Consider the following 15,898-nt stretch of genomic DNA (forward strand, 5'->3'; position numbering starts at 1 on the left):
TAGAATTCCTGCCTCTCACCCCATACTCTCCATACATACCAAATTAACTTCTACTCATTAAGGTTAAACGCTAATATTTTCCTTCTATTAATCTCACACTGATTCCTCTAATTCCAAGTACACTCTCCTTGCACACATATGGTATCATGTATGTATCACCGTTAAGCATTAAAGACATTATACTTGTATTTTTATATACATAAAGGACACAGTAAGGAGAGTTTATCATTTATGTTTATATTTCTGAGGCCTAGTCCAGTGCCTGGTGTAGAGTAAGTGTGCAAAAATGGATGCATAATCCCCAAACTATTTCCCTAGGCCTGACTTCTCACTGAAATGTGTATTTCATATTTACAACTGCCACCAAGATATTTCTGCATAAATGTCAAGAAGCTTCTGTTTCTGTGAGTGAGACAGATAAGAACAAAAAGACAGTGCCGTGTAAAGTGCTATCCTATATAATAAAAGGGTAATATGCAAATTGACCAAATGAAGAAACAACCAGTTGTTGGGGGGCAGGACTAGAGAGCGGGCAGCGCCAGGCTAGCTAGGCAGGTGCCAGCAGGCAGAGGGAGGGAATGGCGATGGGGGAGGGGGGCGCGGCAAATAGCAATATTAAAATATTTCTTCTAATTAATTCACTTGCAATGTACATGAATTCATGCACTGGGCCACTAGTATTATTTATAATTCTACACTTTGATAAATGCTATTATAGATATGTTCACCCAATCTTCTAATCCTGCTCATTCTTCCTTGGCAATATTCTTGTTACTCTAACCTTGTCTCAATTCCAATTTCCATTGCAACTGCCATTAAACACCATTATATGATACTATCCAAGCCTTTATTTCTAAATCCTATATAATAAAAGGCTAATATGCAAATCAACTGAATGGTGGAACGACCAGTCAATATGACATGCACTGACCACCAAGGGGCAGATGCTCAATGCAGGAGCTGCCCCCTGGTGGTCAGTGCACTCCCACAGGGGGAGCACTGCTCAACCAGAAGCTGGGCTCACGGCTGGTAAGCACAGCGGTGGTGGTGGGAGCCTCTCCCATCTCTGCAGCAGTACTAAGGATATCCGACTGACGGCTTAGGCGCGTTCTCCATAACCTGTCAGTTGGACATCCCCCAAGGGCTCCCGGACTGCAAGAGGGTGCAGGCCAGACTGAGGGGAACCCCCCCCCCCCACCACCACCAAGTGCACAAATTTCATGCACCGGGCTTCTAGTTACTATTATAAGTGCTTTCTCACTGTTCTCGTTGCTTCCATACTCGCTTCCCAATTCTTCTTTACACTTACTACCAAGTACTGTATTTACAGGGATGAGCAAAACAGAGTCCCTGCCCTCAGGGACATTATAGTTCAAAGGAGAGACAAGATATTAAACAAGTACACAAATAAATATAAAATTACAAATTTATATCATCACTATGAAGGAAAAAAACATAATGCACTGAGAAAAAAATAGGAGAAAGTCTTAATTTGCATTTAGATCAGAAAAGATTTCACTGAGGAAGTGGAATTTAAAGTAGTATCAGAAGAGTGTATAGGAGTTAACCAGGTAAAAACAAAGAGGAATAATATACAAAGCAAAAGGATTAGTATATACAAAGATTCTAAGTCAGTTATTGTAGAAATGGTGTTGGTGGCAGTAATAGTAATGATGTTGATCGTTCTATAATCAATAGAATGCCCCTTCCCCTTCTTGATGGCAACCTTCAAGTTCCAGGCCAAATACTAGTAGTATCTTGGTGGAATCTTATCATAAATGACATTTTTCTATACTTTATATTTCATTTCTTCTTACAACAGGTATTGGGCATTTTATACATGAGAAACTGGGTCATTGAATAATTTTCTCCTGGTCATGAGGTTAGAAATCAGCAGAGGAAACCAGAAGATTATTTTATTTTTTTTGTCTGAAATGTCTATTTTTTTAAATTAAAAATTCAAATACTTGCACATGATAAAAATTCAACCAGACTCCACTCCTTCTCCTGGAGGCAGAGATTAATTCCTCTCCCTTGCACGTAGGTTAGACTTAGTAACTTGCTCCTAAGGAATAGCGTATGTAAAGGGAATAGTAATGTCATGTTAATATCATGCACACCCTAATGTGATGTGATAAGAAGCGCAATGCACCCTAATGGTATTATTCCCAATCTTAAAAAAAGCGGAATCATGAAAAAACAACATATAAACCATAACTAAGTAACAATCTACAAAATACTTGACCAGTCTTTCAGAGTGCCACTTAGTGTCACACTGTGAAAATATCACAAATTAGAGAAAAGTAAGGGTATATAACAACTAAATGCAATATGTTATCTTGGATTGACTCCTGGTACAGAAAACAGATAACTGTGGGAAAACTGATCAAATTTAAATAAGGCCTATTGTTTAGTTAATAGTGTTGTACCAATGTTAATTCTTTAGTTCTGACCAATGAACAATGTTTATGTAAGATGTTAATATCAATGGAATTTGGATGGAGTGTTAAAATGAATTCTCACCATCTTTGTAACTCTTTTATACATCTAAAATGATTTCAAAATGAACAATGTTTTAAATATACTTTTATTGATTTCAGAGTGGAAGGGAGATGGAGAGAGAGAGAGAAGCATAAATGATGAGAGAATCATCGATTGGCTGCCTCCTGCTGGCCTCTTGCTGGGGATCGAGCCTGCAATCCAGGCATGTGCCCCAACCAGAAATCCAGCCGTGAGCTCCTGACACTCATCCACTGAGCCACACTAGTCAAGCTGAAAAATGTTTTAAGTAAAAAAATCCAATCAGTATAATATTATATACAATCAAAAGTAAATTTCCCTTCAAGGGTGACCTCTCCACCCCATTTCCTTGCCCAGAAGCAACTATCCTTGCCCAGAAGCAACTATTATCAATTTCTTATGTATCCTTACAGAAATATTTTAATAGTAAACTTTACATATATATTTGAAATTTTATCTTTATAAAATAGATGCAGCTAATGTGGTGTGATGTGTATATGGTGTTCATCCTGATTTTTAAGTAAACTTTAAAATTGTTAAGCATCATAAATCTGAGAGATCTAGTGCTGGTATTAAATTTACATAACTCCAACTTCAAATTTAATGCTTTATTCTACACAATACTGCTTCCTCTAGCCTTGAATTTGCTTCTCTTTTCTTGAACTTTAATGTTGGCATCTGAAGTTTATCATGCTCTCTCAAAGGACAGTAGATTCAAGAAAGGTCAGGTCCCCATGAGGAAAGGAAGGAAGAGGAGCTAAGGTGAGCCCAATAACACCTGGGGGAAAATACAAGTGCCAGCTCTTCAACTGGCCCCAGGACAAAAGAAGCACTGCTGGAAATAACTCTCTTAATCAGACTGGGAGTATGGCCAACCTATGTAGTCTAGTCACACCTGAGAGAAGGGAGCAGGGACCTGGTTTCAGGTCCAGCCATTAATGGCCCATCCAAGACAGAGAGTAAGACTTCCTTGGTTCCTCTTCTGGTTCTTCTGATAACAGAGCTGGAGCTCTTCAAATACTCAAGGACATGCATGCAACATGGGTGTTAGGCAGAGCTGAACAAAGAAGATCTCCCTACTGGGCATAGGTAAGGCTCCTTACCGTGGGCCAGATCAGCCAAGGGTCCCTCTCTGGGCTCAGTTGCTAGACTGAACAAAGTTTGAGCAGGGTTTGGTGGGACACCTAATTCTATTCCTGTGTCCACACTGGAAAGATCTCATCAGTATCTTTCTCCCCTGGGCTTCATTTTCTTCTTTCTGTGTCATAAGAGCTGAGACCACAAAAAGATTGAGATTACCAAGGTTATTTTCCAACTCTGTCCTCTAAAGTTTTCTGGTTAGGAAGTTTCTAGATCCTGCAGCTTCAACAGGATATAAATTTCCTCCATTTTTTACTTCCCTCTAATTAACTTAGGGAAGAACCTGCCTCAGTGGAACATTCGTGAGGCAAAGGATATCAGAATACACTATTTCTTTAGGACAATTCTATGGGTGTAGAAGGCCTAGAAGAGTGGGCCCCTGCTCCTGGGACAATCAAATAATTATCAGAGTGCTGTTCCGGTGAAAGTTCTGGAGGAACTGGTAAGAAGCCGGTGGGCCTGCCATGAGCCAGCAGGTTCTGTGATGTCTTCCACCCTCGAGCCAGGTGCCATCTCTTCTTCCCCAGTAGTTTCCAGCAGTTCTATGGGAAATCCCAACAGGCTTTTTCATTTCTCCTCCCTCCTCCTTCTCAGTCCTTCTCCACCAACACCAAACACTACAATTTGTCCTGACGTGGAACTTCTAATGAAAGTGGAATTCTGACTAAAGGAAGAGCAGTATGGGAAAAAGTAAGAACTTTAATGATGAATGGAAGCACTGGGAAGAATGAACTTTGTCAAATTCATGTATTCACTCATTCAATTAGTTATCCCAAAGCACATATTAACAGCTTATCAGGATGGACACAGAGCTTCCTCTATAAATACAACTAAGACAGGTCATGCTCTGAAGGAGTTTATAGACTGAGATGTAAATAGGTAATTATAATATCAGATTAATAAAAAAATTTTAAGAATAGGAAGACAGAGAAGATAATTAATTGTATCTGGAAACGTCACATGAGAGACAGAGCTTTCTGAGTTTTGAGGATCAGAAAGAAGTCAGCCAGGTGGAAGAGAGCGTGTGTATAGATAGAGACAATGCTACCTGCAAAAGTATAGACACACAAAAGTATTGAGCCCAATAAATGGTAAGAAGCTCAACACTGGAGCAGAGGAGGAAGAGAGGGATGTGGGGAACCAAAGATGACACTTATGGTGTAGGTCAGTGGACGGCAAACTGCGGCTCGCGAGCCACATGCGGCTCTTTGGCCCCTTGAGTGTGGCCACAAAGTTTCAATCGCGCCCGCACGTGGTATTTTGTGGAAGAGCCACACTCAAGGGGCTGCAGTTTGCCAACTACTGGTGTAGATTCTGTTCATTTTATTTGCCTAGTTAAAAACCTTAGTGTTTTTTAAATTATATTTCTGATTATGGTTTTAAGTTCAGGCTCTGTCATTTACTCTCTATATAATTACAAAGTTTCTTAACTAAAAATTTATATATCTGCCTTAAATTTCCACTTATTCATCTCTAATACAAGGAGGATAATGATGGTGTGGGAAGAAAGTGAGAATGAAAAAAGCACAAAGCATAAATGTATTATATACTTGGTACATATTGCCAGCTTCATCAACATTGTGATCATCATCATTCTCCTTTTAATGTTTTTATTGCTTCTATAACAAATGTAGCTCACTGTAGAAAATTTGGAAATCTAGGAAAGTAAAGAAAATAAATCCTTTGCTTTTACCACCTGAAGTAGATCACTTTTAAATTTTGCATATACCCTTTCAGTCTTTTTACACAAGCATACATTTACAAAATTAGAAATTTGTATGTGTGCAGTGTTGGTTTTTATGTTTTATTTAATATTATAAAATAATTATACTACACTATTAAACATTCTTCAAAATTACTTAAATGATTACATAGTTTCTTAAATACACACTTTTTATTTATTTTTATTGAATTTTATTGGGATGATATTAGTTAATAAAATTATAAAGGTTTCAAGTACAGGCAGTCCTCGGGTTACGTCGGACTCAACGTACATCGTTTCGTGGTTACGTTGCCATCTCCCATTTATTTATTAAAAAAAAAAAAGTTCTGTAATTTTGACATATGTACATATGTGCTTTGTGTTTTTTATTATTTATTTACCACAAGTAAAGGTCAGGAATTGTAATCTTTCTTTTATTCTTTTTTTTACTGTTTCACTTCATTACTGTTGTGTATGTGCTTCATGTGAGTGACATAGGTGCTTATGTAGGTGGGTTCTGACTTATGGCGAAAATTGCATTACATTGTGCAGTAGGATCTCCGACGTAACCTGAGGACCTACTGTATACAATTCTGTAATACATCCATCATCTGTATATTGTATTGTGTGTTTACCACCCAGTCAAATCTCTTTCCATCACCATTTATCCTCCCTTTAACCCCTTTTATCTTCCCCTTTCCCTCTGGTAATCCCCATACTGTTGTCTGTCTATGAGTTTTTTGCATTATCTATCATTGAATCATTAATTTATCTATTAATGATCATTATCAAGTTATGACTATGACAGCACTGAACAAAGTTATATGTAAAATCATTGCCTCCATCTCTTCCACCAGAAGGAGTTCTTGTATCAAAATGTGTGAACATTAAAGGATACTCACACAATTTACCAAATTGATTTTCAGAGAAAAAAAATTATATTAATCTACACAGCCTTAAGCAAATAAGATATTGCTTAGTACACCATCCTTTACTAGCACTGAATATTATTCAATATTTCAAATTTGATAAAGAAATTGAATTTCAATGTTGATAATATTTTATTTTGTTACTAGCAAAATAGAGTAATTTTCATATGCTTACTAGCCATTGGCACATTCTGACGGAATAAATCTTTATGTCTTCTATTTTTCTTTTGGGGTGATCATGTCTTTGTGAAAGTTGTTTATATGGTTCACTATATATTAGAAAGATATGTTTTATTATTTGTTGTCATTATTGCAAATATTTTCTCCAGTTTGTCATTTACATTTCCCTTTTGTTATGAATTGTTTTATGATGCATTTTATTCTTACTAATATTCAAGTAATTGTTCTGCAAATAAAAAGTAATACATTTTCACTGTGGCTAATATAAAAAATATAAAATGAAATGAAAATTTTAAACACTTGCAACTGTACCACTAAGATATTACAAAGAAGTAGAACTGAAATAGAACTTTATATATATATATAAATCTTACATTAACCATACTAGGTTGTAGCCTACTTTATCAACATAGCAGAACTTAGTGAATAGTTTCTCATGCCATTTGACTATTTATACTTTTAAATTATTCACTGCATTTCATAGTATAAATATAACACAGCTTATTTCACCAATCTGCTATTTTTATGTATTTATATTATCCTTACTTGTTTATTTCTTTCAATGCTATTATGAATAAAGTTAAGAGGCGCATTCTGATAGATAAAATCTGCACGTAATCTAAAAAGGAATACATAGAATTGCTAGTTCAAAGTCTCTTGAATATATTCTGTGCAATCCACTTATCATTTGGAACTACACTGTTTAAATGTTTATATTCTTTCACTTTTACACAAAATAAATATCCTATTTTAAAATTTTAAAGAAAAATTAATCTTTTAAAAATTGTTTGATTTCTTATAACTTTGAACTTTTTTCTCTTCTTTGACATTTGATTTCTGATTATGTGAATTCAACAATTATAGATTTACCTAATTTTCTCTTGGTTAATCTGTAACACTCTCTTAACATTTATCTTGTAAATATTGTCTCCATTTGGAATTTTTACATGGACTTTTTGCATCTATACTCAGAAGTGAGCTTAATCTATGGGGATTTTTATATGTACTATATTTTTAAATTCTGGAAAAAATGTTATTGTCACAATTACAGAGTATAATAATTGAATGACCATTTTAAAATTGATATTTGCATGATAATGTCTGTTTTCAAATATTACTTTCAAACTACATATCTAATTACATGTGCTGCAAGTTCCTTGTAAGCAATATATAGTTGGGTCATGTTTTTCAATCCACTTTGCCAATCTCTGTCCTTTAGTTGTATATTTGGAATATTTGCACTTAATATAATTATAGATATGTTAGAGCTTAATCTGCCATTTTATTTTTTGTTTTCTGTTTGTTCTCTCATTTCTCTGTTTTCTTTTTTCCTTTCCTTTCTTTAAGTTACTTGAACATTATTATTCCATTTTGACTTATCTGTAGTGTTTTTAATAGATCTCTTTGTATCAGTTCTTTAGTGACTGCTGTAGACATTGCAATATATGTACATAATTTATCACAGTCTATCAATGTGGTCATTTTATCAGTTTAAGTGAATTGAGAAACCTAACCTTCCTTTACATCCCTTCGACCATCCTGTTTATAATACAATTCTCATAAATATTTCTTCTAAATACATTTAGAACCATATCGGATAGTATTACACATTTGCTTCAACCACCAATCATCATTTTGAAAACTCAAGAGAAGAAAAGTCTATTATATCTATTCATTTTTTTGGTTTGGGTACCATGTTACCAGGACGTTTTGAGTATGTAGCATTATAAGACTCCGAATTTTATTTAAGCCTTTATTTTAGCTGGCTTCCTTTAACATCGCCCTTGCAGGGAAAGGAGGTGGGAGTGCCACTGCATTGCTGCCAGGATTGGGGGGAAGTCCAGGCTTCCCACAATGTCTTCACTGTCATCTAGATAGTGGGCTTTGTTTTTGCTTGGCAGGGATGAAAGTCCTGGCTTCCCAGGACTTCTCTAATACCACCGCAGCAGATGTGTTGGGGCATCTATACAGCTGCTGAGGGTAGAAGTCTAAGTTTCTCACTCAAACTTTTCTGTTGTGGGTCAGAATGGGGCCACAGTTACTGTTTTGTTTTTTCATATATGTATATATATATATACACATATATATGTTTATATGGTGTTTAGCTGGAGTAGATGGGTTATTGTTTAAAAATCTTATTATACTGGTTATTTTTTGGTCCTTAGGATAATCAGAGCAGACTTTTGTTCAAGTATTTTTTTCTGTGCCTCTTGGCATTTTAATGTTGCTCATATGTTCAGCCCCAAGTCTGGGACATAATGAGGAAAAAAAAAAAAAACACCAGGAAACTAATCACCATGATTTTCCTTGGGTTCTGAAGTGCCTAGCTGGTCTACCTTCTTCTCTCCACCTTTCAGAATCTTATGTCTCTTTCACATATAATACCTAGAGTTTTTAGTTATACTAGTGGAAAAATAAGGAAAAGTGTATCTACCCCATTTTCCTAGAAACAGAGGTTTCCTGGTTTATTTTTTCCTTTGTAGTTGGGCTACAGTATTGTTTGGTTGTAGTTTATAGAGAGGTTTTCAATTTTGTTTTGTTTTGCTTTTATCATTTTCTAGGCTTGTTACTAAATAGAAATTTTCACTATCCTCAAAATGAAAAACAAAATCTTTCGTTAATATAAAGACATATGTCTGTGTGAATCTTTAAAAAGGAATTTGTTTTGTGTTTAGGAATTCCTTCAGTTCAAAAAGTCACGTCTTCCTGTAGCTCAGAGATGTTTATTCTTCTGCTGGTACTTCTTTAAAGATTGTCTTTCTTCTCTCTCCTTTGTTACATCATTCTGGAATACCTATTAGATTAATTTTATTTCCTGTATTTCACTTCATTATTCTCCTCATTATTTTTATCTTTTTATAATTTTTCTCAGTAATTTGGGTATAGTTTCTCAAACTTCTTTTCTAATTTACTGATTCAGTTTTTTACATTTCCAGCAATATATTTTACAGCCTTTAATTCAATAATCATGATTCCACACCACCATCTTAGGTGGTCTTTTCTGAGCCTTTTATTATTCTTTTTTTAAACTTGTATTTGGTTTTTCTGAAGTTGGGCTCAAAACTTTAGATATGCTGCATTTAATTTTCAGTGCTTCAAAGACATCTTAGATCAGTTTGACTGTTATTGTTGAGTAGGAGTCTATTTTCCTATGTGAATATTTTGAAGTTTTAAATATAGCATTGAAATTTAAATTATTCATCAAAATGTGATAAATATGTAGCTTCTCTTCGTTATCTACCCTCTTTTTGAAAATGGAATATAAGTGAAAACAGAACTGGAGAATAAGCATACCACTGGTCTTCTTGACCCCAGGCATTCAGCTTTAATTCCTCCCTAACTCCTCCCTATTCCATCTGTTCTCACAACGGTATCAGAGTGGTCTTTCTGTATGACATATATGACAATGCCACTCCCCCGCTTCAAATATTCAGAGGGCTCTCTCTATCTATAGAATAAGGTCCAAATTCCTTCACAAAAAAATAAAATTCTATTGATATAACATACCCAAAACACATACAGCATACTTGTTTCTCTTCTACTTTGTGTCAATAATCATTTTATCTATCAGAACTTCGACAAGGTGAGCCCAGCACACAGTAGTGAGAAGGCACCCTGCAGAGCCTGGATGTGCCCTCTCTCACCCAGCTCAACATTTTAAATTACCAAAATAACAAAAAAAGAAGAGCTTCTTGATAATCATTTGGATATTAGAAAAAAAATACAGAATGGGGATGCAGTTGATTCTTGGGAACCTCCTGAACATTTTTACAGTTTTATTGATATATATATATATATATATTTAAGGTATATAGCATAATGGTTTGACTTACATATATTGGGAAATGATTATCACAATTGGGGTAGTTACATCTATCATCTCATATAGATACAATAAAATGAAAGAAAAAATTTCTCCTTGTGATGAGAACTCTTAGTATCTACTCTCCTAAGCATTTTCTTATATATATATCTTATAGCAGTGTAAACTACAGTCATTATGTAATGCATTGCATTCCTAGTACTTATTTATCCTATATCTCGAACTGTATGCATTTTGACCACCTTCCTCCAATTCTCCCACCACTTAGTTCCCACTTCTGGTAACCACAAATCTGATCTCTTTTTCTTTGAGTTGTGTTTTGCTGTTTTTGTTTTGTTTTGTTCAGATCCCACATATAAGTGAGATTATATACTATTTGTCTTTCTCTGTCTGACTTATTTTACTTAGCATAATGTCCTCATGGTTCATTTATGTTGTTTAAAATGGCAGAATTTCCTTATTTTTATGGCTGAATACTATTTTATCGTCTATCTGACTTCTGTATCCATTCATCTATCAATCAATACTTAGATTGTTTCCACCTCCTGAGCATCTTGATGTTAATGCTGTTGATTCTCTTGTTTCTTTCTTTCACTGTATTCACTGTGATGTGACAGAAATCCCAATTCTAATTCTCTTAAGCATTAATGAGTTAGTCCTCAGATCACGGCAGAATAGTCAATGAAGAATGGTTCAGTAGAAATCAGAGGACTTTAGAATCCAATAGATGTGGTTTGAATTTCAGATTTATCATTTTAATTGCTATTCCTTAACTTCTCTATTATCAGTTTCCTCACCTATTAAATGCACATATACGAGGGCAAAACACATGCAAATGTTAACTGTCTTCAATATATACTAGCTCATCTTTATCTCTCAAATTCTAGCCAAGCAAGAAAGATTAATGAAGAGTAGAAAAATTATTAAATGCATTGTTCTGTATTATAATTATAAAAATATTTCTAAAATCTTGATAAATTGTATGTGCTTAATGAAATCATGAATGTTGGTTTATATTCTCCAAAGTTTAGGTGTTTGCAGGAATATCACTATCTCCTAAAATGGCCCCTTCGGTGGCCCCTTCAGGGACTCATGGTTCTAAAAGGGCGTGACCTTTATGTATATGTTGATGTACAAATAAGGAAATATCAGCTCCAAAAAATAACGCAGGCCTGTCTCAGAGCTTAAGCTCTAGCCATTTTTCTTTATGTCTTTATTCTTAGACAATGCAAGGCCCTTCCTCATCTAACTGAAAACCTGACTTTGCCTCTGTCCCTGATACTAAGAAGGAATCTTAATTACAAATCTAGAATCTGAATTTTCTAATCAAGACTCTCTCTCTCCCTGACTCCAGCTGGGAATTCATTTCTATAATTATGGTTGGAGGAAATTGGACAAGAGTAACTGAGTTTATTCTCGTGAGCTTCTCTTCCCTACCTACTGAATTACAGTTGTTACTCTTCCTGACATTTCTAATTATCTACCTGGTCACCCTGATGGGAAACAGCCTCATCATTCTGGTTACCTTGGCAGACCCCATGCTACACAGTCCCATGTACTTCTTCCTCAGGAACTTATCCTTCTTGGAGATTGGCTTCAACCTAGTCATTGTGCCCAAGATGCTGGGAACCCTACTGGCTCAGAACACAACCATCTCTTTCCCTGGGTGTGCCATACAGATGTATTTCTTCTTCTTCTTTGGAGTTGCTGAATGCTTCCTTCTGGCTATCATGGCATACGATCGCTATGTAGCCATTTGCAATCCCTTGCTTTACCCAGTCATCATGAACCAAAGGACACGTGCCAAACTGGCTGTTGCCTCTTGGTTTCCAGGCTTTCCTGTAGCTACTGTGCAGACCACATGGCTCTTTAGCTTCCCATTCTGTGGCACCAATAAGGTGAACCATTTCTTCTGTGACAGCCCACCCGTGCTGAGGCTGGTCTGTGCAGACACAGCACTGTTTGAGGTCTATGCGATTGTTGGAACCATTCTGGTCATCATGATACCCTGCTTGCTGGTCTTATGTTCCTACTCCAGAATCGCTGCTGCCATCTTCAAGATTCCATCAGCTAAAGGGAAGCATAAAGCTTTTTCTACATGCTCCTCCCACCTCCTTGTTGTCTCTCTTTTCTATGTATCTTCAAGCCTCACCTACTTCCGGCCTAAGTCCAATAATTCTCCTGAGAGCAAGAAGCTGCTATCATTGTTCTACACTGTTGTGACTCCCATGTTGAACCCCATCATCTACAGCCTGAGAAATAATGAGGTGAAGAATGCCCTCAGCCGGACCTTCCGCAAGGCTCTGGGACTTAGAAACTACATCCTGTAGGCATTAAGAGATAAGACTAAAGTTTATTGAATGGCAAACAATCATTTTTATATTTGGGATTACTCTCTTTATATCTCCGTTGGGATGAAACCCAGCTGTTGAAATGACTGCTGGGAAGCTCGGTAGACAGAAAACAGCACTACCACCTGGAAAACTCCTCTGCCTGCCCACTGTAGACTTACATTCTTTTTCTTATTGGTACTTCAACACTTCTGTATCAAGTAATTCCAGATATTTACATTCCTGTGTCCTGCTTGTAATCTTAGTTTAGGGGCACACATAAAGAGAGAAAACCAATAAAAATTTATCTTGTCACTTTCTCTTCATTTATGAGGGCAAATATGACTCCATTTACAAGATATAAAACCCATGGTATCTCCCAATGCATAACTCTCCTCATTGTGTTGTTTCAGTTCTCAGGCCCATTAAACTCACTGGTATGTAGTATAAATATTGGAAAGTGGATGAATAGTCCTCATACACACACCTTTATAAACCAAATAATCATTTTCTTCCTTATTCTAGTTTTCCCAGGAAGAAGGATTTGAACTTATATCTCTCTCTATCCCATATTTACATTCAGATGCCTTAGTGAAGTGATATCATAAATATCAGTCACGACACTGGTTTCGTCCAAATTTAAAATGGATCCAGCTTGATTACAGCATAGCTCTTCTTTAACCACAAAAAGATTTCTCATTCTTTTTATAACTTCACTAGAGGCCCAGTGCATGAAATTCATGCACAGGTGCGGTCCTTAGGCCTGGCCAACAATCAAAGTGCAAGTGCATGGTGTGGAAAGGAGGGTCCCAGCTGTCCTTTGGTGGGTCCCACCGGCCTTGGCCTGGCACTGCCCACTCACCTGCTCCACCATCCCGCTGTGGTCCTGCTCTTTTAGGGGTCCATCAGGGCTGGCAGCGCCTCCACTGTCGCCCGCTGCCAGTGCCGATGCCCGTCATGTTCCGCACTGCCCCCTGGTGGTCAGAGCACATCATAGTGAGTGGTCGAACTCTCAGCTGAACTCCCGGTCGAGGGGACAATTTGCACATTAGGCTTTTATTATATAGGATAGTCTCTATTTTGTAGATTTACCATCATTTGAGTCTTTTATTATTACAAATCAGACTGTAAAGAATAGCTTTATGACTATGCCTTTTAATATTTTTGCCAGTATATCTTACAGATGGAAATCTAGAAATTAGATTTCTTGGGCAAATACATATGTAATATTGCTATATATTGGCAAATTCCCTTCCAAAGTGATTTTATCATTTTACACTCCCAACAACTTATTTTCCACACAGTCCTGTCAACAATATTTGTCACCACATATTTGAATTTTTCTTATATAATAAGTAAAAAAGATCAATTACATTTTAATTGGAAAAAATAAACTTTAAGGAATATGGAACAAATAGGTGAGTAAATTAGAGAAAAGACATGCTTTTCATTCAGACTTCTGAGTTAATAGTTTAGATCAGTGGTTGGCAAACTTCAGCTTGGCAAACTGCGGCTCACAAGCCACATGCGGCTCTTTGGCCCCTGGAGTGTGGCTCTTCCACAAAATACCGGCTCTTCCACAAAATACCAACTTCTGCGCATGGGCCACAAAGTTTCAATCACACTGTACGTGTGTGCCCGCATGCCGACCACGGGTTTAGATGATTAGGAGTTGGTGATATCTTGGTACTCTATTTTCTCTACTTGAAATCTTCTTTACCTTTATTTTAGCCAAATACACCTCATTCTTCAAGGTCCTTCAGTGATCACTCTAGCAGCATAAATTATGCTCTCCTATATGTATTCATTCCAAGTTCTTCTGTAGATAAGTTAAATTTTGTATGCACTATACTTTTCACAAGTTTGTTTTCTCCCCAGTGTACCTGTAACTCTTTGCAAATGTGAGTGGCACACTTGTTTCCATATTAATATGACACAGACATCCCTTAAAGCTATATGTTCTGCAGAACTCTGTACTAAAAAGATTATATGTAAATGGGGTTAGGGAAGTCCACTCAAAATATATGCAACTTTGAAGCCAAAGCATTAACAGAAACAAGAGTTGGTACTTGGAGACAACACAGCTTGCTCAGCATGCAGCTTAGTGAGGCTGGAGGTTGCCACGGTAGATATTTAACAAGCAAAATAACAGTAGCATGAAAATTGTGACAATGATTTACTTAAGACATATGGTGCTGAGACAAAGCAAATGAGTGTGATGTGCTGAACCAGTGGAGCAGCCCTTAGGTGGTCATGGAGTCACTGCCACTTTCCAGGAGCCAAAAGCTACAAAAAGCAAGAAGTGCCTCTCTCCAAGGATGGAGCCTCAGGCACACTTTCAACATTTTCTTAAAAACCATTGAGAGGAGCCCAGCTGGTGTGGCTCAGTGGTTGAGCATCAACTTATGAACCAGGAGGTCACGTGCCCAAATTTCGGGCTCAATCCCTAGTAGGGGGCATGCAGGAGGCAGCCAATCAATGATTCCCTTTCATCATTGATGTTTCTATCTCTCTCTCCCCCTCCCTTTCTGAAATCAATAAAAATATATAGATTAAAAAAAAAAAACAGTTAAGAGGGATCCTGGCTAAGGCCCAAGGACATTCATTTCAGTGTTGAAGGTTATTACTTTATTCCACCTATTCTGGTTTGCTTTGCCCAATAAAACCTTTCATCTTACAATGAAATCATTCTCCAATTTTTCTACAGTATGAGAAAGATGAACAAATAAATGGGTAATCCAGCTGAGAAGTGGTGGTGACTTAGAGTAGAGTGCTTTCAGTAGCAAGTGATTCTAAACACATTTTGGAGGAATCATTTATTTTACTTGGTGGTGGATTGCATGTGGGAAAAAGCACTGCTGATGAAAGGCGGGTTGAGTCTACAACAAGACCAATTGCTGTGGTAGAGAATAGGTGTTCTAAATGTCTGGAGGACTTTCTTTTCCTTTCATATCCCTGTTATGAATCCCCTGTCACCTTTTAGAAACATCTACCCAAACAGTAACTGGTCATTCCTTAGGGCTAAAGGCTTTTATCATAGGCCATGTCCTCCCAGAATCAGATATGGAGGAGCTAAGGATTCAAGTGCAAGGGAGTTATTAAAAAGAAGCATTAAATGAGTAGGGAAAGCAGACTAGGAAAAGAAACTAAGCAAGAAAAAAAAAGTAATTTCAGGTGAAATCCCAGACTCAGCCTGATCCAGCAGGAGACTGCAGAGCATAAATAAAACTCAGAGTTTGTTCTGCTTCAGGTCACAGGAAGTAGGCTTTTGTAC

The 15,898-nt window shown here is 36.8% G+C and overlaps 1 protein-coding gene across 1 annotated transcript; it reads left to right on the plus strand.

Annotated features, from left to right (window-relative positions):
* The first annotated feature begins 11,670 nt into the window (after positions 1-11,670).
* On the plus strand, positions 11,671-12,624 carry LOC132242193 (olfactory receptor 10A5). Its single transcript, XM_059711103.1, has one exon. It carries the CDS (start codon positions 11,671-11,673, stop codon positions 12,622-12,624), a length of 954 nt encoding a protein of 317 aa, XP_059567086.1.
* Positions 12,625-15,898: the final 3,274 nt, after the last annotated feature.

The sequence above is a fragment of the Myotis daubentonii genome, chromosome 9 (genome assembly GCF_963259705.1).
Source record: "Myotis daubentonii chromosome 9, mMyoDau2.1, whole genome shotgun sequence".
NCBI lineage: Eukaryota > Metazoa > Chordata > Mammalia > Chiroptera > Vespertilionidae > Myotis > Myotis daubentonii.

Coding starts and splice junctions, on each gene's coding strand:
- LOC132242193 (XM_059711103.1), top strand. CDS start 11,671: ATGGTTGGAGGAAATTGGACAAGAGTAACTGAGTTTATTCTCGTGAGC.